Source organism: Chiloscyllium plagiosum, unplaced genomic scaffold, assembly GCF_037043375.1.
Source record: "Chiloscyllium plagiosum isolate Xiang-an unplaced genomic scaffold, Cpla_swu_hap1 HiC_scaffold_1, whole genome shotgun sequence".
Lineage (NCBI taxonomy): Eukaryota > Metazoa > Chordata > Chondrichthyes > Orectolobiformes > Hemiscylliidae > Chiloscyllium > Chiloscyllium plagiosum.
The window spans coordinates 10459543-10486324 of NW_028270139.1; the positions used below are offsets into that span (position 1 = coordinate 10459543).

The 26782-nt window shown below is 39.6% G+C and overlaps 1 protein-coding gene across 6 annotated transcripts in view; it reads right to left on the reverse strand.

The window, feature by feature from the left end:
- Window positions 1–26782, reverse strand: part of hhip (hedgehog interacting protein) — a 156399-nt gene that overhangs the window by 85353 nt on the left and 44264 nt on the right. For 4 of the 6 annotated variants that reach the window (XM_043698985.2, XM_043698975.2, XM_087976346.1 and 1 more), the window contains exons 5-9: window positions 20796–20947; window positions 18104–18277; window positions 11877–12020; window positions 6957–7078; window positions 6584–6707 (exon numbers count right to left, since the gene is read on the reverse strand). In XM_043698985.2, coding sequence (XP_043554920.2) covers window positions 6584–6707; window positions 6957–7078; window positions 11877–12020; window positions 18104–18277; window positions 20796–20947 — 716 coding nt within the window. The remainder of the gene's footprint in view (window positions 1–6583; window positions 6708–6956; window positions 7079–11876; window positions 12021–18103; window positions 18278–20795; window positions 20948–26782) is intronic. The other 2 variants (XM_043698993.2, XM_043699011.2) reach the window with 2 other exon arrangements.

Genomic DNA, 26782 nt, shown 5'->3' on the forward strand with positions numbered 1-26782 from the left:
CTTTTCTGCAAATGTTTCTTCCTTTTTCCAAATCTGTTGTGCTGATTTCCCACGGATTAATGTCTCAGTATAATGAAAAACCATGTCCATTCTTTCATTTAACACATTCCAGCTGATGATTGATAACCTCCGAGCTTCTGCACAAGCCGACGGCTTTCTGAGAGCATGTTTCTCCTCCCTCAGCAGATGTGCTGTCATGGCAGGATCTCTTATGCCTGAGACAGTCCTATCTTTGATGAAGTCATTTTTCAGTTCTTCAAACTGAAAAGATTCACCTAGATGAATCCATGCAGACACACGCTAATTCGTAGTTTCCTGCTTCCATTGCCTTCGGATACTGAACAAATACCATTCATATGTGACATTCCGAAGAGTTGAACGTGTGTCTTGAAAGCCTACAAAATCTCTCCCTCAAGTATAACTTGTCGCACACTTTCTCCACCATTGATGGCTAGGTTGCAACTCCCTACATGCTCAAGTTTCTAAAAGTTAATTCTGTTGGTGTTTCACAATTCCCATCTCTGCCTCATATCACCTTTTACTTTCAGAGGAGTGAAAATGCCCATTCATTTATACTTGGCCAAGAACTGAAAGTAGCTGGAAATGTGTTGCTGGAAAAGCGCAGCAGGTCAGGCAGCATCCAGGGAACAGGAGAATCGACGTTTCGGGCATAAGCCCTTCTTCAGGGCAGTTTTTCAGATACAACCTTCACCATTCCCAGGTACTTCCTGTCCTACTCATATATAGTTGGGAAAGAGTTGCCCTAGGAGTTCTCTAGATCCTATGAAATCTCACATGATTTGGAGATGCCGGTGTTGGACTGGGCTGTACAAAGTTAAAAATCACACAACACCAGGTTACAGTCCAACAGGTTTAAGTGGAAGCACTAGCTTTCAGAGCGACGCTCCTTCATCAGGTGGTTGTGAAGGACACAATTGTAAGACACAGAATTTATAGCAAAAGTTTACAGTGTGATGTAACCGAAATTATACATTGAAAAATGCCCTGATTGTTTGTTGAGCCTTTCATCTGTTAGAATAACATGATATACACTCTCTCTCACACTCACAACCCCCCACCCGGACAGACAGACAGACACACACACAAAACCACATGCACACATATACATATACGTTTGCAGAGTTACATTGTACTTTGCTCAAAAAATGCATGGATCTATATATGACTCTGTTAACTCACTTTTTAGATTAGAATCAGTCTAAACATAATGGCACAGACAGAGAACACAGGGGGCTAACACCTTCAACATCTTGTCTGCGCTGACACCAATTGTTACAGTTAACCTGAGAATGTAACTTTTTAAAAAAGTTTTTTGATTTACATATGAAAGAAGTGAAACTATCATGGTATTCTAACAGACTCAACAAACAATCAAGGTATTGTTCAATGTATAATTTCAATTACATCACACTGTAAACTTTTGCAATAAATTCTGTGTCTTACAATTGTATGCTCCACAACCACCTGATGAAGGAGCGTCGCTCTGAAGGTTAGTGCTTCCAACTAAACCTGTTGGACTGTAACCTGGCGTTGTGTGATTTTTAACTTTATGAAATCTCACATGATCTTGTAAAAGCAAACCTCCTGCTGATCAGTATCTACTGTCGCCTCCTCAGCTAATGTGTCTGTTCTGTTTCCTGTTGAACACTACTTGGAGGAAACACTGAGGGTGGCAAGCACGCAGAACGTACTCCGAATGCTGGACTTTAATAACCGTCACAACGTGTGGCTCAGAAGCATCACTACTGACAAAACTGGCAAAGTCTTAATGGACTTGGCTGCTTGATCATTTATTTGATCACATCATCTATCTATCTGTTGTAGATGCATCTGTCCACGACCATTTCAGTCGGAATCACTGCACAATCCTTGTGGAAAGAAAGTCCTGTCTTCACACTGAGGATACTTGTCATTCTGCTGCGTGGCACTAACACTATGCTAAAAATAGGACAGACTTCAAAAAGGTCTAGAACCGGAAATCTAGGCATCTATAAGGTGTTGTGGCCCACAGCAACAGCAGAATTATATTCAACCACAAACTGTCACCTCATTGTGGAACATATCCACCATACCTGACAAGCCAGGAGATTCAATGAGAGAATAAGACAGCATGCCTGGAGCAGCATTAACAGAGCAGGCGTATTTAAAAATGAGGTGCCATCCTGAAACTACAACACAGGACTACTTGCATATCTCAAAATGGAAGCAGCATGGAACAGACAGCAAAAAGTGATCCCACAATCACCAGATCAGTTCTAAATTTGCAGTCCTGCCTCATCCGGTCGTGAATGGTGGTGGTCAATTGAAGAACTCTCTTTAGGAAGAGGTTCCAAAATATCTCCATTTTCTTAAATAAGGGGGGCCCAGCACATCAGTTCAAAAGCTTGAAGCGTTCTGAAAAATCTTTGGCCAGTAGTGCTGAGTGGATGATTCACCTTGACCTCTTCCTGAGGTCCGTTGTATCACAGGTGCCAGTCTTCAACCAATTTGATTCATTCCATATGACAGTGAGAATAGCTCAAGGTACTTGATACTGCAAAAGCGATGGGCTCTGACAACATTCTACATTAGTACAGAAAACATGCACTCCAGAACCACATGATCCAAGCTGCTCCAGCTACAACACTGGCATCTAACCAACAATGTGGAAAATTGCCCAGGCATGTCTTGTGAACAAAAAGCAGGACAAATCCAATCCAGCCAATTTCCTGTTTATCAAGTTACTTTTAATCATCGGCAAAGTGGTAGAAGGGGCTGTTGATAGCATTGTCCTTTCCGCTTGCAAAGGAATAACACCCAAATTAGGAGTAGAGTTGACCATTCAGTCCTTCATGAATTAGATTGTGTTCCAAATTCCATTCTACCATTAACCTTGAATTCTCTTGCTCAACAAGAATCTAACTACCTCCACCTTAAAAATATTCAACAATTCCATCTCCACGATCTACAGTTTCAATGTTGCACAATTCTATGAAGAAACAGACTTCTCCTTATCTTTCCCAAAAGGGCAACTGCTAATTTTAAGAGTATACCCTAATTCTGGACTCATTCACAAAAGGAAATATCCTTTCCACATCTACTTTGTCAAGACTATTCAGGATCTTTTAAATTCTAATCAAATCACCCCCTACCCTCCTGAACTGTAGTGAAAATAAGTCCATCCTCTCCAATATTTTGTCATAAGACAATCTGCTCATTAAGGGTATCAATCGAGCAAACTCCTCTTAATCATTTCCAACACTTTTACATTCTCCCTTAAATGAAGAGAACAAAACTGCATACTACATTGAGATGTGGTCTTATCAATGTCTGGATAACTGAAGCATTGCATTGCTACTTTTATGTTCAAACCCTCTTATAGTAAAGACAAGCATCCCATTATCCTTCCTGATTATGAGCTTTACCAAATGCTAACCTTCCGTGACTCATGCAACACCTGGATCCCTCGACATTTTGAAATTCCGGAGTTATTCTCAGTTTAAACAATACTTCAACCTTTTGTTTATTTTGAAGAACTTCGCATTTATTTGTATTATACTCCCCAAGCCAGATTTTTGCCCACTCAGCTAACCTATTACATCTGTCTGGATCCTTCTTATGTCATCTTCACAACACACTTTCCTATCATCTGCAATTTTAGCCATCATGTCTTCATTCCCTCGTCTAAGCCATTGATATAAATTATAAAATGTTGAACACCCAGCACAGAGCCCTATTTGTCACATCTTGTCAATTTGAAAACTAATCTTTTATAGTTATATATACTGTTTCTGTCAGTCAACCAATCTTCTATTGGGCTAATATATTACCTTTTATACTGTGACCTCTTACACTGTGCATTAATCTTTTGTGAATCCTTATCAAATGTCTTCTGGAAGACTGCACCATGCATCAACGAGCTCCCCTTTACCCACAGACCATGTTACTTATTCAAAGAATTCCGATAAATTTGTCATTTTCTTTTCACAACATCATGCTGACTGTTCCTGATTACCTTGGGGTTTGTCCAAGAACCCAGTTATTACTTCCTTAATAATTGATTCTAATACCGTCTCCACAACTGACTAACTGGCCCATAGTTTCCTGTTTTCTACTTCCCTCCCTTCTTGAATAGAGGGGTATACTTGCTATCTTTCCAAAATCTTTCTAGAATCTAATAAACATTGGAATATTAACACTAATACATCAATACCTCATCAGCCACCTATTTTAAGACTCTAAGATGAAATTCATCAGGATCTAGAGACTTGTCAACCCACAGCTCCTTCAGTTTATTCAGTATTGCTTCCCTCATGATTATAACTTCACCAAGTTCCTCTCTTCCTTCAATGTCTAGATTTACAGTTATTACTGGGATAGTTTCTGTATCTTCCTTCATGAAAACCAAAGTAAAATATTTATTCGTTACATCCACCATGTCTTTATTATTTACTATTAACTCCACATTCTTCATCCTGTAGAGGACCAGCATTTACTTTACTACCTTTCACTTTTTAGATACCTAGAGAAATTTGTGCTGTTTCTATATTTCTAGCTAGCTTCCTCTCATGCTCTCATTTATTTGTTCTGCTTAATCTTCAAGTCATTCCCTGCCTTCTTCTGTATTCTGACCAGTCATATGACCTGCTGCTCACCTTTGTACAATTATATGCTTTTTCCTTAAGTTTGATACTCTCTAACTTATTTAGTTAACCATGGTCTTCCTCTGAGAATTTTTCTTTATAATAGGAATGGGTTTATTCTGAGTATTCTGAAACATCCCTTTAATTATCTGCTACTCCTTCTCTACTGATCTATCTTGTAATATCCCAGTTGACTTAAGCCAGACTCAGTTTTCATGTCCATATAGTTGCCTTTTTCTAACTTTTAAAATAAATATCATCTTTGACCTACTCTTTTCCCTCTTAAAATTGGGTATAAAATTCAAACACATTGGTTGGAGACAAACCTAGCAGAGGAAGGTGATTATGGTTGTTGATGGGTCAATCATTTCATTTCCAGCACATCACTTCAGAAGTTCCTCAGGGGGGTGGTAAACGCCCATCTGTTTCAGCTATTTCACCAAAGACCTTCCCTCCAACACACATCAGAATTGGGGATGTTTGCTAACGACTATGCCACATTCAGCACCAGTGTGACACCCCAGATGCTGAAATAGTCCATCTTAATATGCAACAAAATCTGGACAACATACAGGCCTGGGCTGATAAGTGGTCAGTAACATCAAGCCGCCTAAGTACCAGGGAACTATCTCCAACAACAATAAACCTAAACATCTCCCATTGGATTAGCATCACTGAGTCCCCTCATTATGAACATCATGGAGTTGACCAATGACCTGAAACTGAACTAGTCCAGCCATAGAAATAACAAGGCTCGAAGAGCAGTTCACAGGCTAGGAATTTCACAGCAAGTAATTCACCTCCTATCTTCCAATGCCTGTCCATAATTACAAGGAGTATGGTGAAGTACTGTCCATTTGCCTGGATAAATTCAGCTCCAATAACAGTCGAGAAGCTTGACACCATTCAGGACAAACCAGTTCACTTGAGTGGCACTCCATTCGACTCCATCTACATGCACTCCTGTCACCACTGATGTACGATGACAGCATTGTGTTTCATCTACAAGATGCACTGTAATAATTCATCACAGCTCCTCCAATAACACCTCACAAAATCTGCAACCTCTACCACCTAGGTGATCATGGGCAGCAAATGCACAGGATCACTACAGCGTGCACCGTCCATTCCAAATTGCCACACAATCCTGACTTGGCATCATGTCACTGTAAATGGGTGAAAATTCTGGAATTTTCTTACTAATAGCACTATGGGTGCCCTAAATCCCCAAGGATGAAGGCAGTTCACCATCACTCTCTCCAGTGTAATCAGGATAACAACACTCACATTCCATAATGAATAAAAAAAAATTAGATTTCTTATTTCAATAATTTTACCATTATTAGTGTTGCTTACAATTTGTTGCTTGACTAAAGAAAATAAAATCTGATCCTACAAGTGAGAGAAACCAAACAATTTAACAATACCTGCATCAAAGCTTACAATTCATGGCTTTGAGTGGAATAAATATTGCAATCAGCAGTTTGGTATTAAGAATTCTTGAATCCAGTATAAAATTAAATAACATAATAATCTTGGAATTTCTAGACTAATTATCAATTCAGACAATTCATTCATATTTCCCAATTCGAAGCAGTTTTTATGTTTTGTAACTTACATCAAATTAGTGAGTATTTAAAAATATATGGATTTTTAAATAAAATTTCGGATAAATTTATTTTTGTAAAAATCCAACTGATCGTGTTGAAAAGGCAATGCAATGAAGTGGTCTATATTATCCGCTCGTATAAATCCAGTGAATTTGTGTTCACATCCTCAAATCCAATATTTTGTTTGTGACGTACAAATTTGTGGTAGAGAATCTTCAGAAAACTTAACTAAAATTTTGATTTTTTTTCATCTTTGTAAGCATATAACACATTGGCAAAGAAGCACAAAATGATTGATTTGTTAATTATATGGAAATTTTGAAAACATACCCATTTCGATCTCCAAAGATATAGTTTCCAAAAAGCCTTCTCGACTGACATCCTCTGTATATAAAGCCACCTACTAGAGGGTTGCGACTAGAAGATTTGTATTCAACTGCTGGAGGTTCTGTTTCTTCAGAAAAAGCAATCTGATCATTAATTTATTACAGGAAATGTCAGCTCTATGTAATAGAATAAGAAAATATTTGCTTTACTTTTAAGTGGGATATTGTATAAGGATAATACAACTGTGAGTTAGTAGTATTTCTAGTAACACCAATAAAGTCTTTTTAGTAATTGTAAACCATGCCATACTTATTGGTGTAGCTACTCAAAACAACAATGTATGCACCAACAAGCATATTTTGAGTTTCATAATTACCATAATCCTTTCCCCTTGTTATTTTGATTATCCTTCCTGATGACTTATTCCAAATATTTGACTCTGAACACAGAATGGTCAGATTGCCATTAGAGTCTGTGAGATGTTGATCCACTGTACACCTAAACAAGTCAATACATTATTAAATAAGTTTATGGAGAAAGGAACATCGATGTACCCTGCAAATTGTTTTAGTAGTGGCATCCCAAATTCTTAAAATAAAATCAACCCTGGTGTAATTTAGTAATTTAACATTGCAGCACTGGTCACAATTTTCTTCTCTTTAGAAGCATTATCATTTCTCCTAAAAGTTTTTAGACATTCTATGACAACCTGTTTCCCCAAATTAGGAAATTCCCTCAGGCTGCACTGTGCCAAGGTGCAGAGCTGCTGGAGTTCTGACACCAGTCTGTCATGGATACGCGTGTTCTCTGGTCACCGGCATGAAACTTCAGAATGGCACTTGTCAGCCTTGCTGAGGGCTGAACTGTTCTAGCCAACCAACTTAGGACTTCTGAAGAGCAAGTTCCATTTTATGTTGAAACTATTGGAAAATAATATGTATGCCCCAATTTGTTAAAACTCTGGCAATGCAAAACACACTCTATGGTTGAACCGGAGAAAACAGCAGTTGTTTTTTTGAGGAATTAAGTCATTTATCTAGCCCATTTCCTTTTCTGACATTACATGGACATCTTTGAAGATTGTTTTCAGCTCGAAAATATGATGAAAATGAAAACTTTCTCCAGGTAGAACTCATTCTAGGAACAGAGAACGACAGGAATAACACCAAGCTGACTACCAGAAACAATTCATGGTGAATTACAATCCTATTTAGGGTCATAGAGTCCTACAGCATAGAGACAGGCCTTTCGGCCTAAACTGGTCCATGCCAACCAAAATACCCATCAATGTTAATCCCCTTTTCCTGTGCTTGGCCCATATCCTTCGAAATCTTTCCTATCCATGTATTTGTCCAAATGCTTTTGAATATTGTTAATGTCCCCACCTCAGCTCATTCCGTAGGTGTTAAACAGTTGCCCTCTAGCTCTTGATTCCCCAACCCTGCGAAAAAAACTGACTGCATTCACCCTAACCATGCCTCTCATAATCTTATACACTTCTATAAGATCCCCCCCTCAGCCTCCTACACTCTAAAGAAAAAAATTCCTAGCTTGTCCAACAACTCCTTATAATTCTGACCCTTGAGTGCTGGCAACATCCCTGTAAATTTCTTCTGTACTCTTTCCAGTTTAATAACATCCTTCCGATAACAAGGTGACCAAAACTGAACACAATACTCCAAGTGCAGCCTCACCAACGTCCTGTACAACAGCAGCATAACTTCCCAACTTCTATACTCAGTGCTCTGACTGATGAAGGCCAATGTGCCAAAAGCCTTCTTCACTGCCCTGTCTAGCTGGGACTCCACGTTCAGAGAACCATGCACCTGGACTCCAAGGTCCCTCTGTTCCACGACACTTCTTAAGGTCCTATCATTTACCATGAAGCTCCTAGCTTGATTTGATTTTCTAAAATGTAAGACCTCACACTTATCTATATTAAACTCCATTTGCCATTTCTTGGCCCACTTCCCCAGCTGATCAAGGTCCTGCTGCAATTTCTGATAACCTTCCTCACTGTCCACGATACTACCTATTTTAGTGTCATCTGCAACTTACTTACTATCCTGAAGAAGGGCTTATGCCCGAAATGTCGATTCTCCTGTTCCTTGGATGCTGCCTGACCTGCTGCGCTTTTCCAGCAACACATTTTCAGCAATTTGCTAATCATGCCTTGTACCTTTTCATCCAGATCACTGACATAGATAACAAACAGCAATGTGTCCAACAGTGACCCCTGAGACACTCCACTAGTCACAGGCCTCCAGTCCAACAAGCATCCTTCCACTATTACCCTCTTCTTCCTACCATCAAGCCAATGTGCATCCAATTTGTCAGCTCCGTGTGGAATCCATGCAATCTAACCTCCCAGAGCAGCCTAACATGTGGAACCTTATCAAAAGCCTTACTGAAATCCAGAGAGACTACGTCTACACCCTGCCCTCAAAACTTAACCTACTCTTGGGAAATAGGGCAGACAGATGACTGAGGTGACAATGGGGGAGCACTTTGGCCCCAGTAATTTTAAAACAGTTATGGAGAGGGACAAAACTGGTCCACAGGTTCAAGTTCTAAATTGGGACAAGGCGAATTTTGATGAGCTCGCAGGATTGACTGCAGGCAAAGGGACCTCTGGCAAGTGAGAGACCTTTAAAAGTGGGATATCTAGACTTTAAGGTATATATGTTCCTCTGAAGGTGAGGGGCAAGGTTGGCAGAAATAGGGAACCCTGGACGATAAGAGATATTGAGGCTTTGACCAGAAAAAAGGTGGGATGACTAAGGTACAGGCAGCTGGGATCAAGGGAATCCCTGGAGGTATACAGGAGTTTACTGCAGACGGAAATCAGAAGGTGGCATGAGATAGCCTTGGCTGAGGAGATTAGAGTGAATCCAAAGAAGTTCTTTAAGTATATTGAAAGAAAAAGAATAACTAGAGAGAGAATAGGACCCATCAAGGTCCAAAATGGATATGTGTGTGTGGAATCGCAGGAGATGGGCGAGGTCCTCAATGAATATTTCTCCTCTGTGTTTACCGTGGAGAAAGACATGAAGACTTGCAAACCTGGGGAAGTTAATGGTGATATGGTGGGGACAGTCCATATCACAGTAGAGAAGGTGTTGGATGTATTAGAATGTATGAATGTATTTAGTTCAAAAAGACATCTTCTTCTTTATATCCAATCTAAGAAAGTTGAAAGGCAATGGAGAACTTAATTTTAAATAAAGTTAAATCTCAACACAAAGGACATAACGTTCACCATTCTGTCAACTTCATCAAGCACTGAAGCTTTTCCCTAAGCCAGCACTATCCTCTTCTCATCAACTCAGTTTGGTTTGCTTTCCTCCTCTTTTAAAGGCATTTCTTGTTGGTAAAGAGTTGCGGCAAGTCTCCACAATTCATCAAAGGAGCCATTCTTCAGCTTTAGGGGTTAACCTTGCCACTGTCGCTGTGCTGGCCTACTGATCATTTGCCATCCAATCCTGGATAAGCTGCGATATTCTCCAGTTAAATTGGAAAGACTGAATGCATTGCTGCCTCAACTAACACAACACCCCTTGACGCTAGTTCTACCCTTCCCCATCCAGTGCCTCAGATTGAGTCAGACTGTTCACAAGCTCTGCAGTGATTTGAATGGAAATGCAATTTTTGATTTGGTATTCTCTCTATCGTAAAGATTTCGGCTTCCATAGCACTACTCACTTCTGCCCTTGCAAGAGTGAGATGAATTTTGTCCTGGATGATTTTTATAGATAGGAGTGGGTAAACTTGGACAGTTGTGCACCGGGATTGGCCCCATTACACTTGCCTGCCTTTCAGCGAGTTTTCAAGGGGCTGCCAAGGGAGATGACAAAATTCCCCATCAAGACAGGCACCAATTTGAGGCAATTCTTGGGGCCAGTAGCAATTTCTTGAGATCACACTGGCCTCCCCCCCTCCTTCAATGAATATGAAGCCGAACAGAAACTTGGAGGCAATCCAGAATGCCATCAGTGCCTCCTCTTCATGGTCCAGTGTGTATGAAGACAGTACAGAATATTCCAGTGAAAGGGCTCTCCTGCAACCTGATGATCTACACAACAGTAGACCTTTGTTAATTTTCAATACTCAGTAGGCATCTCAGCTCCATCTTGAGGTGCCCTTGGTACTCTTCCTTCCGCTGCAGCAGCACCCAAATCTGTTGGTAGAGCATTCGCCCTGCTATCAGTAATCATGCTGACAGTCACAGAGGTCTTACGCGGTGGATGCCCTAGACCTCTTCAACTCTCTTTCTCTCTTACGCCTCGCCTTAAAATGATTGCTATAATCAAGCATTTAATTGCACACGTGCCTGATTCAGATCCTGATCTTTTAGAAAATGCAGCCCCCGAAGTTACGCAAGGCTCACGACTAGCAAAGTGAATAATTTCAGGAATGCATGTCCATCTCGAATTCATCAAGTAACCTAGGATCTCTTAAACCAGTTCAAACATAAAAACAAAATGTATCAGTATTTTCTTTTTTTTTCCCCCTTTCCTCCTGGATTCATTCTTCTAAAAAGCCTATGTGGATACAGATAGTGACATCCCAGAGGTACAGGTTTTGTTTACTTCCAGAAAGCAGACAAACCTTCGGGCAGTTACGGTGAAGTATTGGGCAACTCAGATACGACTGCTTTAAATTTCAAGGCTGATTTCATAATCTTGAAGATAATTTGCCCACATTGGACAAAACCTGGACACCAGTTACCACTTAGCATTCAAAGTGAGTTCCAGACTGATGCCAACATTAAGGATTTGACGTTTGCAGGCACATCCATGCGATTAATGCAAAAAAAAAGTCTTAAAACAAATTATCTATCTATTGTCAAAAGAATAAGTTGTTCATGGCATGGCAATCCTTTGGTGATGTTTTTGTCATGGTTCAAGGGACACATCTAAATGCGTTGAGTGCTTACTTCAACTTACTCCAGTCTAAGTAAAATTAAAGAACCATACATCAGACTATAGAATATATTCACAGTTTCTTGTAGCTCAGTCTCTAATGTTTATTATTTTATAATTCTGACGTCCACATATCCGCTTCCTCAGCAGAACTCTTCCTATGTTTGGATCAAGAAGTCAATAAATATATAAAATCATAAATAACATGCTACCTTTTAATTGAACCTTTTTTTATCCATCCTTTGTTTTATGAGGGTTGAGGAATTTGTGTCAATTGACACTTGACTTTGTAACCAATAAAGCAAAGAATTGATGCTTCTATTTGAATAACTATGACTTTTGAGTTTATCTATGGTATCTTTAAGCACGCTTACCTCCCTGGATTATGAAGTCCATGTGCAAATATTTCTGGTGGTTGATTGGTGCTGTTAAAGTAGGGATTGCTTCTGGGTATAGCATAAGGAGCATTGCAGGTGGCAGTATCTACATCAATTCGAAGCACAGAGCCTGTAAAATCACTGGAAAGGTTATGCAGCAAATGTAAGAAAAGCATAAACTTCGGTAAATAAATGAGAATGAACAGTAATGCAAGACTCATATTCAAATATTGTCATTTTTGGCACTTTGCCAAGCAGCAGATTTTGGGCCAAACGTGGAGACCTCCCAGTTGGAGAGAGTTCTTCCTTGAAAATTTGTTTTCTTAAAATAAATGATTGTTATGCACCAACAATCCTTCACACATGAGCATTTATGACTTTAATATGTCTTCTAGGTAGAGGTGCCTAATCAAACTGAGGTATTTCTACGCAGGGTAGGTTAACTGGCAGGGAAGTTGATTTGGGCTACTCCCTCAGGTTGAGAAAAATAATTATATTAAATGAATATTGCAGAACTACTTCTACTCTCTGATGACTTAGAGTTATCTGGAGAAAGATTGCTTGGAAATTGTCTGTGACTTCTCCCGAGGGGAAAATGAAAAGTGTAATTGTTGACACCTCTGTTTGAGGTATGCCTGGTGCTGCTCCTAGTAAGCCTTCCTGCAATCTTGAGCAAGTTCAGGACAATATCATTATGCAATTAACTCTCTGATGAGTGTTAATTACATAATAGTAAGTGTTAATATTATTAAATGTATGAGTCAAATCTTGCAGTCAAGTAGAACTTATGCACAGCCATATTGCATATTCTCCCCGTGTCTGCGTGGGTTTCCTCCGGGTGCTCCGGTTTCCTCCCACGGTCCAAAGATGTGCAGGTCAGGTGAATTGGCCATGCTAAATTGCCCGTAGTGTTAGGTGCTTTAATCAGAGGGAAATGGGTTACTCTTCGGAGGGTCGGTGTGGACTTGTTGGGCCGAAGAGCCTGTTTCCACACTGTAGGGAATCTAATCTAATTACGCATAATCTGATATTTGGCTATGTACTCTATTTCAAACCCTCCTCCAGCTTGTGCAACCTGATTTATTTAGGCATAGTATTGAATCTTTCCAATGTATGCCAACATAGCATCAATTATCTGGCTCATCAAGAAGGTTTTGTACTGCCACTGGGAGTTGCTAAATAAAGATCTTAGATTTACACATTGCTGTATCACATCCTCAAGTGCAAAGTGCAACAAATTAATTATTTCTGAAGTGAAGTCACTGTTGCGTAGGCAAATATGTCAAACAAATTATAGAAAGCAAGGCACCACAAATAGCAATTGTAGATGACTGATCAAATTGTCATGTTTGTCCAGGATGTTAGATGAGATATTTGTTTAAAGTCTCCATCTGAAAGTGCTCTGGCAATGCAGCGCTATGCAGTACTCTAGTGTAGTATTGGTAGAAATTATTGATATTGTCCTGAACCTCCTCAAGATTGCAGGAAGGCTATCTAGAAGCAGCACCAGCCATACCTAAAACAGAGGTGTCAACTTGATGAAGCTACAAGTCTACTTACATGCCAAAGAGCATAAAGAGTATTCAATAGACAGTTAAGCAATTCTACAACCAACAGGTCAGATCACAGCTCTGTAGTCATTCCATTATGGAAGAGAAGGCTCCACATATTGCCAGTCTCAGTAATGGAGGAGAAGGCTGAATCCTATATAACTATCTTCAGACAGAAGTGCTGAGATGTTCCATCTTAGCCTCCTCCAGAGCTCCCCAGCATCATAGAGGCCAGCCTCTATTTGACTGATTCAATTCAGTCCTCGTGATAACAAGAAATGACTGAGTGCACTGGATACTGAAAACAACATGCCAACAATAATACTGAAGATCAGTGCTCTGGAATAACTCATGCCCCAAGCCAAGCTGTTCGACTACAGCCACAACACTCATTTATCAGCAAGGTGGAAAATTGCCCAGGTATGTTCTGTCTACGAAAAGCAGCACAAATCCAACCCAGCCAGCCTACTGTGCAATCTAGTTGCACTTGTTCAGTGATAACCTGATAATTAATGTTAAGTTTAGGTTTTGCCAGGATCACATAGCTCCTGACCTCATTAAAGCCCTGATCCAAACATTGACATTAAGGACATAGGCACAGCTAGGATAGGCCACTGAGCCCCACAGTGCCTGCTCTGTCATGCAATAAGCTCTGGTTTCCCTGCTATAGGAAAGATGTTGTGGAGCTTGAAAGCATTCAGAAAAGAATTACAAGGATGTTGCTGGGATTGGAGGATTTGAACTATAGGGAGAGGCCGAAAAGGCTGGGGCTATTTTCTGTGGAGTGTCGGTGGCTGAGAGGTGACCTTACAGAGGTTTATAAAATCATGGGAGGCATGCATATGGTACATAGTCAAGATCTTTTTCCCAGAGAAAGGGAATCCAAAATTCATCCAACTTCAAAGTGCATAGGTTTAGGGTGAGAGGGAAAGATTTAAAAGGGGCCTAAGGAGCAACTTTTTCACACAGAGGGTGGTGCATGAGCTGCCAGAGGATGTGGTGGAGGCTGGTCCAACCCAACATTTAAAAGGCAACAGGATGGGTATATGAATAGGAAGGGTTTAGAAGGATATGGGCCGGGTGCTGGCAAATGGGACTTGATTAATTTAGGATATCTGATATGCATGGATGAATTAGACCAAAGGGTCTGATTCCATGTTGTATATCTTTGTGACTCTATGACTCTGTGCATGATTTGGTTGTGGTCTCAACCCCACTTTTTTGTCTGCCTCCTATAACACTTGTAACATGTTATAAGTGGCACAAGTACACAGTAACTCTCGACTCTGATCTCCAGCATCTACAGTCCTCACTTTCTCCTACACAGTACCTACACTTGTAAGGCTCCTGCCACACAGTAGAGAGTGCAATAGGGACATGGTCTACTTTAGTAAAGGAACTAAGGTACAGGGAGTTCAGCAAGTGGAATTTCAGGAGTGTTAGGTGACGCTGGATGGCCTCTACTTTAATGCAACCAGTATTATAGATAATACAGATGGGTTAAGGGCACGATTTATAAAATCATGAGGGGCATAGATAGGATAAATAGACAAGGTATTTTCCATGGGGTCGGGGAGTCCAGAACTAGAGGGCATAGGTTTAGGGTGAGATGGGAAAGGTACAAAAGGGGCCTAAGGGGCAACTTTTTCATGCATATAGTGGTGTGTATGTGGAATGAGCTGCCAGAGGAAGTGGTGGAGGCTGGTACAATTACAACTTTTAAAAGGCATATGGATGGGTATATGAATAGGAAGGGTTTAGAGGGATGTGTGCCAAGTGCTGGCAAATAGGACTAGACTTATTTAGGATATCTGGTCTGCATGGACATGTTGGGCTGAAGGGCCTGTCTCCACACTCTAGGGATTCTATGATTCTATGTAGAAAGTCCATCAAGGGATGGTACATGCTAGTGAATGAAGCTGGACCTGGGTTCATTTTAGTGATAGTGACCACAACATGATACGTTTTAAATTTGTAACGAAAAAGGAAAACGATGGTCCGCAAAAAATGGAATTTAGATTAGGCAGTCAGATTTTATTAAAATAAGGATGGATCTGGCCAAAGTAGACTTGGAATAGCTACTTCAGGGTATCTCTTCATCAGAACAGTGAAGGTGCATTAAAAATGGAACTGGCGACAGGACAGGCCCACTGTGTTCCCTTTAAGGTGAAATGTTGGAGCAACAAGCCCAAAGAACTCTGGATGTCTCGGAATATTCAAGACTGAATAAGAAGGGAAAAAAAGGCTTTTAACTGGTACAAAGGGAATCAATCAATGGATGCCTTTGTGAAGTAAGTGCAGAACTTAAGAAAACAATTAGGAGACCAAAGTGGAGCATGAAAAAAACACTGGCGGGTGAGATTAAGGAGAATCCTAAAATATTCTAGGTATATCATGGGAAGGAGGATAACCAAGGAAGCAGCGTGTCCCATTAGGGTCCAAGAGTACAATGTGTGTATGGAGTCGGAGAACATTGGTAGGGGGTTAAACAAAGTTTTCAAAACCGTCTTCACCTTGGAGAAGGACGTGTTGGGGTACAGAATTCTGGAAGAAGGACTGAGGTTTTTGAGCAGTTTGACATAGGAAATGAGGAAGTATTGGAGATTTTAGTGGGGTGAAAAGTGGATAAATCTCCAGGTCCAGATGAGTTATATTCCTGGGTGCTGGGGAGGATGAGTGAGGAAATTATAAGGGCCTCAGGGGATAAGCCAAATGACTCGGTGACAGCTAATGTGTTTCCATCTTTCAAAAAGGGTGGTAGAGATAAATCAGGGAACTACAGACCAGTGGTCTCACATCAGTGGGAGGGAAACAATTAGAGAAAATTAATACCTACTTGGAAAGGCAAAGTTTAGATTTGATTCCCCACAGTACGAAAACAGGCCCTTCAGACCAACAAGTCCACACTGACCCTCCGAAGAGTGGCCCACCCAGACCCATTTCCCCCACCCTACACTTACTGCTAACATAGCACTTTAGCACAGTCAATTCACCTTTGGATTGTGGGAGGAAACCAGAGCACCTGGAGGAAACCCACGCAGACACAGGGAGAATGTGCAAACTCCACACAGACAGTCACCCAAGGCAGGAATTGAACCAGGGTCCCTGGTACTGTGAGGCAGCAGTGCTAGCCACTATGCCACCCCAGGAATAATCAGCATGGCTTTTTCAGAGGGCAGCCATGCCTAACAAATTTATCTGAATGTCTCAAAGAGGTGAACAGGTGTATAGCTGAAGGTTGTACAATTGATGTGTTTATATGGAATTCAGAAAAGCTTTTGACAAGGTTTCACATGGAGGACTGATTAAAAAAAAGATAAAGCACATGGGACTTCAGATAACTTGACAAGTAGGATCCAAACTTGGTTAAATGGCTGAAGACAGAGGTGATGGTAAAAAGGCTGTTTGTGTACCTTGAGGCCAGCATCCAGTGAGGTACTGCAGAAATCAGTTCTACTGCTGAAACAAATGGGTTCCTGACCCACTTCCAAATATCTAGTTTCCCAATCGATTTAAACTGACCTGCCTGTAATTGCCTGTTTTAATCATTTTTTTAAAATATAAATTAGATGTAACTTTGGCAATCCTTCAGTCCTCTCGCACCAATATCCAAGGATTATTAGAAGATTTTGAGAAGAGGCTTCACAGTTTCCACTATTACATCCCTGAACAACCTTGGATAAATTCTGTTTCAGATGGTAGATGATAGCATAGTAGTATTATTGCTAGACTATTAATCCAGAGACCCAGCTAATGTTCTTGTAACCTGCATTCAAATCCCACCAAGGCAGATGGTGGAATTTAAATTCAATAATAATCGAGAAATAAGAGTCTAATGATGACTATGAAACCATTCCTGATGAAGAGCCCGAAACATCGATTCTCCTGCTCCTTGGATGCAACCTGACCAGCTATGCTTTACAAGCACCATATTCTTGACTCTGATCTCCAGCATCTGCAGTTCCTCACTTTCTCCTAATTGACAAAGGTTTCATGTCAATGTCAAAAAATGTGGTGCTGGACAAGCACAGCAAGTCAGGCAGCATCCGAGGAGCAGGAGAGTCAACTTTTCAGGCATAAGCCCTTCATCAGGAATGAGGGTCATTCCTGATGAAGGGCTTATGCCCGAAAAGTCAATTGTCCTGCTCCTCGGATGCTGCCTGACCTGCTGTGCTTTACCAGCACCACACTCTCGAACCATTGTCAATTGTCAGGAAAAACCCATCAGGTTCACTAATGTCTTTTATGGAAGGAAATCTGCCATCCTTACCTGGTCTGACCTACATATGACCTACACATAAACAGACCCACAGCAATGTGGTTGACTTTTAACTGCCCTCTGGACAATTGGGGATGGCAAGAAATATCGGCCAGACTAGTAATGCCAACATCCCATGAATGAATAAAAAGAATGAACTGGGTAATTTTTCTCATTTCAATTTCTCCACTGCCCTCTCTTCTTGTATTCCAATTCTTATTTTCTATAATAACTGAAATAATGGAAAAAATTATCAAAGAAATCTATATTATGCTGTTTGGCATTACCAAATGATACTTGTCATGTCAACTTGGACATTAAACATAAAATCCTTCATTGCAAGTGTTTTGACAGTTAATTTGTGATTATTGAATATTATGTGCATTTTACAGTTTGATATTTTATCATCTACTTACCTTAACCCATCCATCTCTTCCATGTCATCAAGAGTAATCATTCCATCTCCAAGGAAGATGTACAAAAAACCATCAGGTCCAAACAAGAGCTGTCCACCCAAATGCTTTCTGTGTAACTCTGCTACTTCAATCAATACCTTTGCTGTTCTTGTATCCACTTGATTTGCATTTTTTCTATGTAACAAGTTAAAATTATGTTTACTAATGCAATTACATTCAGTTAGTCATTTGGTAGTACAGAACATGATTATTAGAGTCATAGAGATGTACAGCAGGGAAACAGACCCTTCGGTCAAACCCGACCATGTCGACCAGATATCCCAACCCAATCTACTCCCACCTGCCAGCACCCAGCCCATATCCCTCCAAACCCTTCCTATTCATCTCCCCATCCAAATGCCTCTTAAATGGTGCAATTGTACCAGCCTCCACCACTTCCTCTGGCAGCTCATTCCATACACGTACCACACTCTGTGTGAAAAAGTTGCCCCTTAGGTGTCTTTTATATCTTTCCCCTCTCACCCTAAACTTATGCCCTCTAGTTCGCTGAAAAAAGACATTTTGTTGATTTTTTTCACTTTGCACTCAATCAGGACAATTTGCAAGAAATGGTAATGTGAAAGAAAATCAGCTTTTAATTGTATGAGAGTGTTGATTCATAGGAAAGTGGACTCTGATTAGTTATAGCAAATATTCGCTATAGCAAATAATCCTGCTAAGTAATTCTGAATGCATGAAGAGGTATACTGGCAACAAGTCAGTCTTGGAGGAGAAAGTGAGGACTGCAGATGCTGGAGACCAGAGTTGAAAAGTGTAGTGCTGGAAAAGCGCAGCAGGCCAGGCAGCATCCGAGGAGCAGGAGAATCGACATTTCTGCCTGGATGTCAGGATTCCTGCCTGGCCTGCTGTGCTTTTCCAGCACTACACTTTTCAACAACAAGTCAGTCTTGTCAGTCAGGTTCATAGTGTGGCGCATCTGTGGGTATCTACTGTAAGCTTAAAGCATTAATACACAGGGGTCTGTGTTTTGCATGCAAAGAGAATGAACACAGACTACATCTCTTTCAACTCAAAAAGATACATGACTGCCATTCTCAGGTTCATTTCTTAGGGCAATATCTTGAGTTAGCCTGCCTGGTTTAAAATTTAAATAAAACTTGGTAGCTGTTAGTCATCATTAAATGGTGCATTCCGTGTCGATTCCTCTCCGAACCAGAGTTCACTTGTCAATTAATTAGCTTTGTCATACAGTATAAATGCTGTTTTCCCTTTACATTGGAATTCTTGAGAATTGTCTGTTGAATGCAAGAAAACACTGTCTTTTATAGCGATACATAATTACATTCCTTTGAAAAATACATTAAAGGAAGAACTTGCATTTTGTAGAGACTTTCGTGACCTTAGAATGCACCAAAATCCTTTACAACTAGTTAAACATATTTTTGAAGTGTATTCAGTGGTATAGTCACATGACAGTCAAGACGGTGACAGCAAGATCCCATAAGCAGCAACTAAATTAATGTTCAAATAATCTGTTCCACTCATTTTGTTGGGAAGACAGATATTGTCAGAATATTGGGTAAACATTCCTTCATTTTCTTCTATAATGCATGGGATGCCCATTTGAAAGCACGAAGTGCCTTGGCTCTTATCCGAACGGCAGCATCTCTGCTGGTACTGTACTCCCTCACCACTGAATTGAAGGATCAGCCAGAATATCTGCTTAAAGCTCCAGAGTGGTACTTGAACTCATAACCTTCTGACTCAGTTGGAAGAGTGTGACTAACAAGTCAAGGCTGACAACTGTCCTCATTACTCAAAGGGACAAGAACATATCAATTTAGGCAACTTAATTAAACACATTCAAAATTCTTTACTCAGAACTTAGCGTTTTCATTTTAATTTTAATACTCCTTCTTGTATAATGAATAGTGAGATAATTGATTATTATATCAAGGATACTTCTTGAAGGTTTACTGAATCCCACAGTTTGAATGTTCCAGTTTGGTTTAAAGGTGATTCACCTTTAGTTAATGACATGTCTAAACTGGTATTGATTCCAGCTTCTCACAGAGTCAGATTCCAAAAGATTTATTAAAGTTAACAGATACACGTTGGAATATCCCAAATAGTGATAGTCCTTTGTAATGGTCTGAATTAAAAATTTTGTCCTAATGGCAGCAATGTTTTAATGTTCAGCTGGACTATTTAAATGGAGTTCTTAAACATCTCTATAAATTGGAACAACATTTTCTCTCATCTCATAACATAGTCAAACATTTATAAAACTAACCACAATTAAATTAAAACAGTTATGAACACTGAATCAACCGTATATTAGAAAATGTGAACTTCCTTTTATCGTGATATGCAGAATTGAGGTGCATAATTTAATGTTAGAACTTGCTCCAGTGTGAAATAAACTAACTATAACCAAGTAACTTGGTTCTTGCATTTGGCTATCTTCACCAACAAATACAGTAATTAGCAGTTTAAAGAATTTTAGAAGTTAAGCAGTATAAATTCTTATGTTACTGTTTTGATGAACTAATAAATAGCATAATCTTTCTATATACAGGTATCATGGCATTTACATTGTCTTTAAAACAAATGAAGCCTTGTTTCATGTGTTCAGTAATTAATATTGGTGTGACATTTGGAGCAAAAATTTCTCATATTGTTTTTGGACTACCTGGAAACAGTGTATTCGACTACTCGAAGAATGTGGTCGTGTGGTCCAATGGCCCATCGTTCTTGGTTGGTGGTATAAGATGCATAGAGCTTTCCATTTTTCTTATATTTGGGATGGAATGCAAGGCTTAACAATCCTCTTTCATCTCCACCCTGTGGTTAAATTAAAAGAAAGATTGTAATTTTAAATATGTTCTCCATTTGTTTCATCTGGAAACCAGTGGAGAGGATCTTTTCTGGTGGGGACAATTTGTTTATAAACTCTCTCTTTTCTTTCTCACATTGACTATTACACACAAAAGGATTATAAAATATTTCCATTTAAATAACTCTCCAAGTTAGAATCAGGCATTTGTCACTACTGACATGAGCAATGCATTGCATATAAAAACCTCTTACTGCACCATTGTAAAGTGATTTGTGTGCGTAATCTTTAGATCGCCATGAAGACAAGTCTAAATGCTCGGAAGAATTCTTTGTTCAGCTATTAACTTGTTTATATACTAAAGAAGACAAATGAGTCCAACACTAGCAGCAGCTTTTCCTGCTGTTAATATTCTTAAAGCATCCAATACCACAGGGTGAGCTGTGAACCTCTTGCCTTGGCACTGCACTCCAAAAGCAATTAAATTGATTGTTTAGTTATATGAACTTTTCTTAACCCTTGAGGCAGTTACATCAGTTGTCACATCTATGGTGGTCTGCTTCTTTTAGTCTATAATAATTAATAGCCATTTTTCATTTGGAGCTGTGTACTGGACAATGGAGATATGCATGGAATGCAAATGACTCAGTGTTTAGCATATTGCATTAAAGGTTACTTGCGTATTTCTTTAAAAATCCATCTCATTACAAATGGGGTGATATTTTCTTTCAGTTTATGCATTATGGATTGTAGTGTACCATAAAAAGTCAATTGATAGTCATCTCAATTGATCTCAAAGATCTCCCTCCAATAAATTTGTTTTTGTTACTGTACATAGACAGTGACCATCTGAAAACACAACAATCTTGCACCTGTGATAAATTTAAAAGGGTATACTCCTTGTTCATCTCTATTGTTGAGCTGTCTTCATCACAGCACCAAAAGAGTCCTACATATGTATTTCTAATCAAAGGAACAATGAAAGAAATTGAATTTGTTGTATATTATACTGGTAATAAATCTAAATGTTGTTTGATGCATTTCTGAAATTCTGTTTTAAAGAACTTGAAACTTAGTTGCTATAAAAGGTTCCCACTACACATTTATTTAACAGCAATTAGAAATAAAGGCAAAAAACTAAACAGGTACCCTACTGTTTGATACACGTTTGTGGACGACACAAAGGTTTGTGGAGCTCGGGAAAGTGAGGAGGATTACCAGAAGATACAAAAGGATGATAGATAAGCAGGAGAGTTGGATGGAGAAATGGCAGATGTAATTTAATGTGAACGAGTGTGAAGTGATCATTTTGTAAGGTCTAACAGAGAAGGGAAGTATACAGTAAATTGCAGAACCCTGAGAAGCATTAACATACAGAGGGATCTAGGCATACAGATCCACAGTTTCCTGAAAATGGCAACACAAGTGGATAAGGTGGTCAAGAAGGCATAAGGCATGCTTGTTTTCATTGGTTGGGGCACAGGGTATGAAAACTGGCAAGTCATGTTACAACTGTCGTGAATGTTAGTTAGGCCACATTTGGAATATTGCATACCGTTTTGGTCGCCTCACTACCGTAAGGATGTGGAGGCCTTGGAGGAAAGTTTTACCAGAATGATGCCTGATTAGCAACGAGGAAGGATTGGACAAACACGTTTTGTTTTCACAAGAACATCAGAAGCTGAGGGGTGACCTGATATTGGTTTACAAATGTATGAGAGGCAGGGATAGAATGGATTGTTGGAATTTTTCAATTACTAGGGGTATAGGTTGAAGGTAAAAGAGGGCAAGTTTAAAAGAGTGGTCAGAGGCAAGTCTTTTTTTTTGGAATGTGATGCCAGAGGAGGTTGTAGAAGCAAAAAAAATAGCAACTTTTTCAGAGGCATCCTAAGAGATACATGAATAGGCAAAGAATAGAGGGAGACAGATCGCAAGGTTTTTAGTTTAGAAAGGCATCATGTGTCAGTGCAGGCTTGATGGGCTGAAGGGCCGGTTCCTGTGCTGTACTGTTCCTTGTATTTTGCCTGTACTTGCATCTGGGACCACCTCTGCTTCTCTGCCCAAAACTGTTGATATCTTTCTTAAGGCTAAAATACATAAAATTTCCATTTAATTTTGGGAATGTCTGTTCATTGCTTGTTCTAAAGAAGTGCATCAACGTGATTTTCTATTCTCTGCTTCCAGCCCCAAGTTCATTGTAAAAAGAACCTGAAAAAAAACTCAAGCTTGGCTAAAACACATCCACTCATCATGGGTTTTGCAACAAGACAGTCAAGACTCTTGCTTTAGGCTTTCCGATAAGCACATCAGAAACATGATATTAAAATAAACAGCTAATCTGATCAGTACATAATAGAGATTTACTTATACTAGAAGCAGTAGCCAAGACAAACTCTCCTGAGGCATAAACTAAGCAGAGGTAACCTGCTGTTACAAGCACTGAACTTCTTTGCCTGTGCGTTGGGTATTACTTGCAACAAATTCAGATTTCTCGCTGCTTTTCACAAAAAAGCAGATTTAAGGTACCTTTTAGCACTGGGATACTGTGAAAATTTCCTTCAAACTATAATACACTTGCAGACCAATAGTTAGTATTACCAGTTTTCTAAGATGACCTCCATCACTAAAACAGAATAAATCATAGAGACAGAAAACTCTCCTTTAAAACTTTTCAGTATTACATGACAAGGAACATATTATATGGAAGGGACACATTGAACAGCAAACATTAATTATTCTACCAATGAAAGAGGGATTACAGCTGCTTTGCAGCACATTCCAATTAGAATTCTATGCGAAAATATTGATGACAAAGGACAAAGAATGGTGAAGACTTTTCTAAATTCAGGGATTCTGTAAGTGCAATATTTTGTTTTATCCACCAACATCACAGTTCTGTGCTGAAATGTTATGACCAACTTTTCACATCTTACAGTTTAATTACTTACACCTCAAACAGAAAATATAATAACCACAATTTACAAATTTGCAATCAGAACAGCAGCCAAACCAAATTCAATGATTTTATCAGGATAATGAATAGACTGAATTGTATTTTTAATATAGTCTTAGTACCATTATGTAAGAAAGTTTCAGGACCTTCTTACTTTAAATAAATACTTACCATTTCCAATACAATTAAATATTAAAACGAACTAAATATGCAGCTTTCAGTGATTTGCAACAATTATGAAGGTAGGAATAGAAGACATTGATTAAGCCTCATGAATCAATCAATTCTGCCATTCTGCTATTGATCATGGCTGATCTGCAATTCAACTTCATTTACTCCATAACTTCTCATAACTGTGGTGAGCAAAAATTTGGGAACTTTACATTTTGAAGGATACAAGTACGACAACTTCAGTTTGTACAGTCCCTTTCATGTAGCCAAGAATCTCAAGTTACTTCACAGAGGTGTCATCGAACAACCTTCCGTTTGGTTCCTGATATCCACTGATTTTAATTTTTTGGTGCCCAAGTACTTTTCACCCAACCTATTATTTCTTTAATAATCAATAACATCTCAACTATATGACCCCTTAATCATTGACAGAAGGGAATACATGTTGAGTATATGTGACTTTTTAGTTTAACCCTTTCAATCTCAGTACCATTCTGGTAAATATGAGCTATAGTCCCTCCATGTCAATGTATTCATCCTGAGATCTGGTGCCCAGAATTATATAGTGCTCTAAATGAAGTCTAATCAGCGCTTTATATAATTAATAAAGATTATGCCAATTAACACAAAGAGAAATGATCACCACTATTATGTGAAAGCCTTGGGAGGGCACAATGGAAAACTATATCACCATGGTTCCCTATTTTAGGCATTTAAAGAATCTGTATTTTGTCTTAAATGTCATATCAAAAATTTGTTCTTATTAGTTCCAAGAAGCAAAATTAGAACTGACAATTATTTACAAAATATGAGCCTGGAAATGTAACTGTGCCTCCTGCATGTGCCATTGGAAAACATTACTTGAAATGAGTGTCCATTGTTTGATATCGTGTGCCAGCTCTGCTTACTGGATGCATATTTTTGAGGAGGCAGGAAATCAAGTCTATCTGACACCACTTAAAAGGTTTGGGCACTACAGTTGTTGAGAAACTTACAGGTTTTTTAACTTACTTATAACTTTAAAAATAGCTGCAGGAGATTCAGAGAGGACATCCAGTTACTCAGATGTGATGGAGGTCCTGTTCCAGACAGGACAGCATTCAGATACACCCCCAGGCAGCACTCCTACTCTCAGTGGGAACAGGTCATTGAGGAGGTCAATGCCAGGAGCTTATGGCTGCAATGCTAGAAACAGTTTAATGACCTCATCAGTATTGTAATGCCAAGAATCTCGTCTTTCAACTATTCTCTTCTCATATTTGCAACACCTGCAGCCTTCCCTAATTACAACATTCATACTTCTCCCTCTCTTCACACTCCCAAAGCTACAACACACTTCTTCCTTCTCCACCAATTTAGATAATCTCCACCTCGAGCTCAGGCCCACAGCAAACCTCATGTCCCAGATTATACACATGAAATATCCCGTCATTAAAGTCATATTCTCAAAACAGCTCACAAGGCTGTCACTAGGGTTTACAGTTGCTTCCTTCAGGCAGGTGATCATGCAACATGAGATAAAATGAAGTAACCGCAGGAGGCCGAAATTACCTGAGCGTCCTTTTCATTGGAGAATGCTGTGCTAGTTGTCAGAGGCAGAGTTTAAATTGTAGCCCTGTCATGTGGCAATACTGGAGAAGACCTGTATGGAGGGTTTCTTCAAATATTGTGCTGTTATTCCCTTCTGACTTCGACGATGAATGAGTTTGACACATTATTTTAAGCAAATGCAAATTTCAGAATGATCATAGAGGCAGATGGATTGCACATGTGCAGATTTTGGGGGCAGGCTCTGAAGAGTCAGGAGGACAGTTACTCCATATAGTATTCCTAACCTCTGACCTGTTCTTGTAGCCACTGTATTTATGTGGCATTACATATATGTCAGTATTTCTTTGTTTCCTATTCCTCCAGTTCCAAAGGGCCAGACGTTGGTGAGATCTGGTCTCTCAGTATAGCAATTAAATAGCAGGAAGCACATGCTCACAAATCTAAAAACATTTAATAGGATTTGCATGGAATTAGAATTACTCTGCAGACTTTTAAAAATGTGGGGAGAGAACCCAGATGCAGGTATCTGAACTCACACAGAGCCATAGGAATGGTGAGGCACAGTTCTAGGAGAGTGACTTGAGCCCCATGGTAACAGCTTCTGCTCTCACAATGTCACTGTGCTTACTCCACCACTACTCAGTCTTCCAGTTCCCTTGTTGGTGGCACACCACTAACTAGGTTATGTTACCTGGCTCACAGCAAAATGGTTCAGTCCTCAGCAAGGCTAATAACGCGAGTGAAGCATGCTTTATACAGGAATGAAACTTAAGTTCAGCAGTCTCTTTCCAACTGGTATGGAGGAGCCATGGTTGGAGCCATGGTTGATGTTGAGGAATGAGGGCTAAAAGGCCTGACACCTTATGAAACAACTGGAATGAAATCCCAGGGAACCAAAATGGACCTTCCATCCAGCCCACCTTGGCACTAACCCACCCATATAGTTGCCCAGGATCTGCTTCTGGGGTTGACTAGCCTGACTCCATTCTACTTGCTTCACTTCAGAACAAAGAATTGGGTCTAACAGGGGCCGTTAAATCGCTGAGTTGGGAATTATTCTGACTTGAGTTATCTGTCTCGGTTGTGAAAAATCTAGTCCACTGAAAAAGGTGCACTGCAAAATCCCTCTCAGATAGTCTAGGCTTAAATATTTCAATTTTCTGCATGC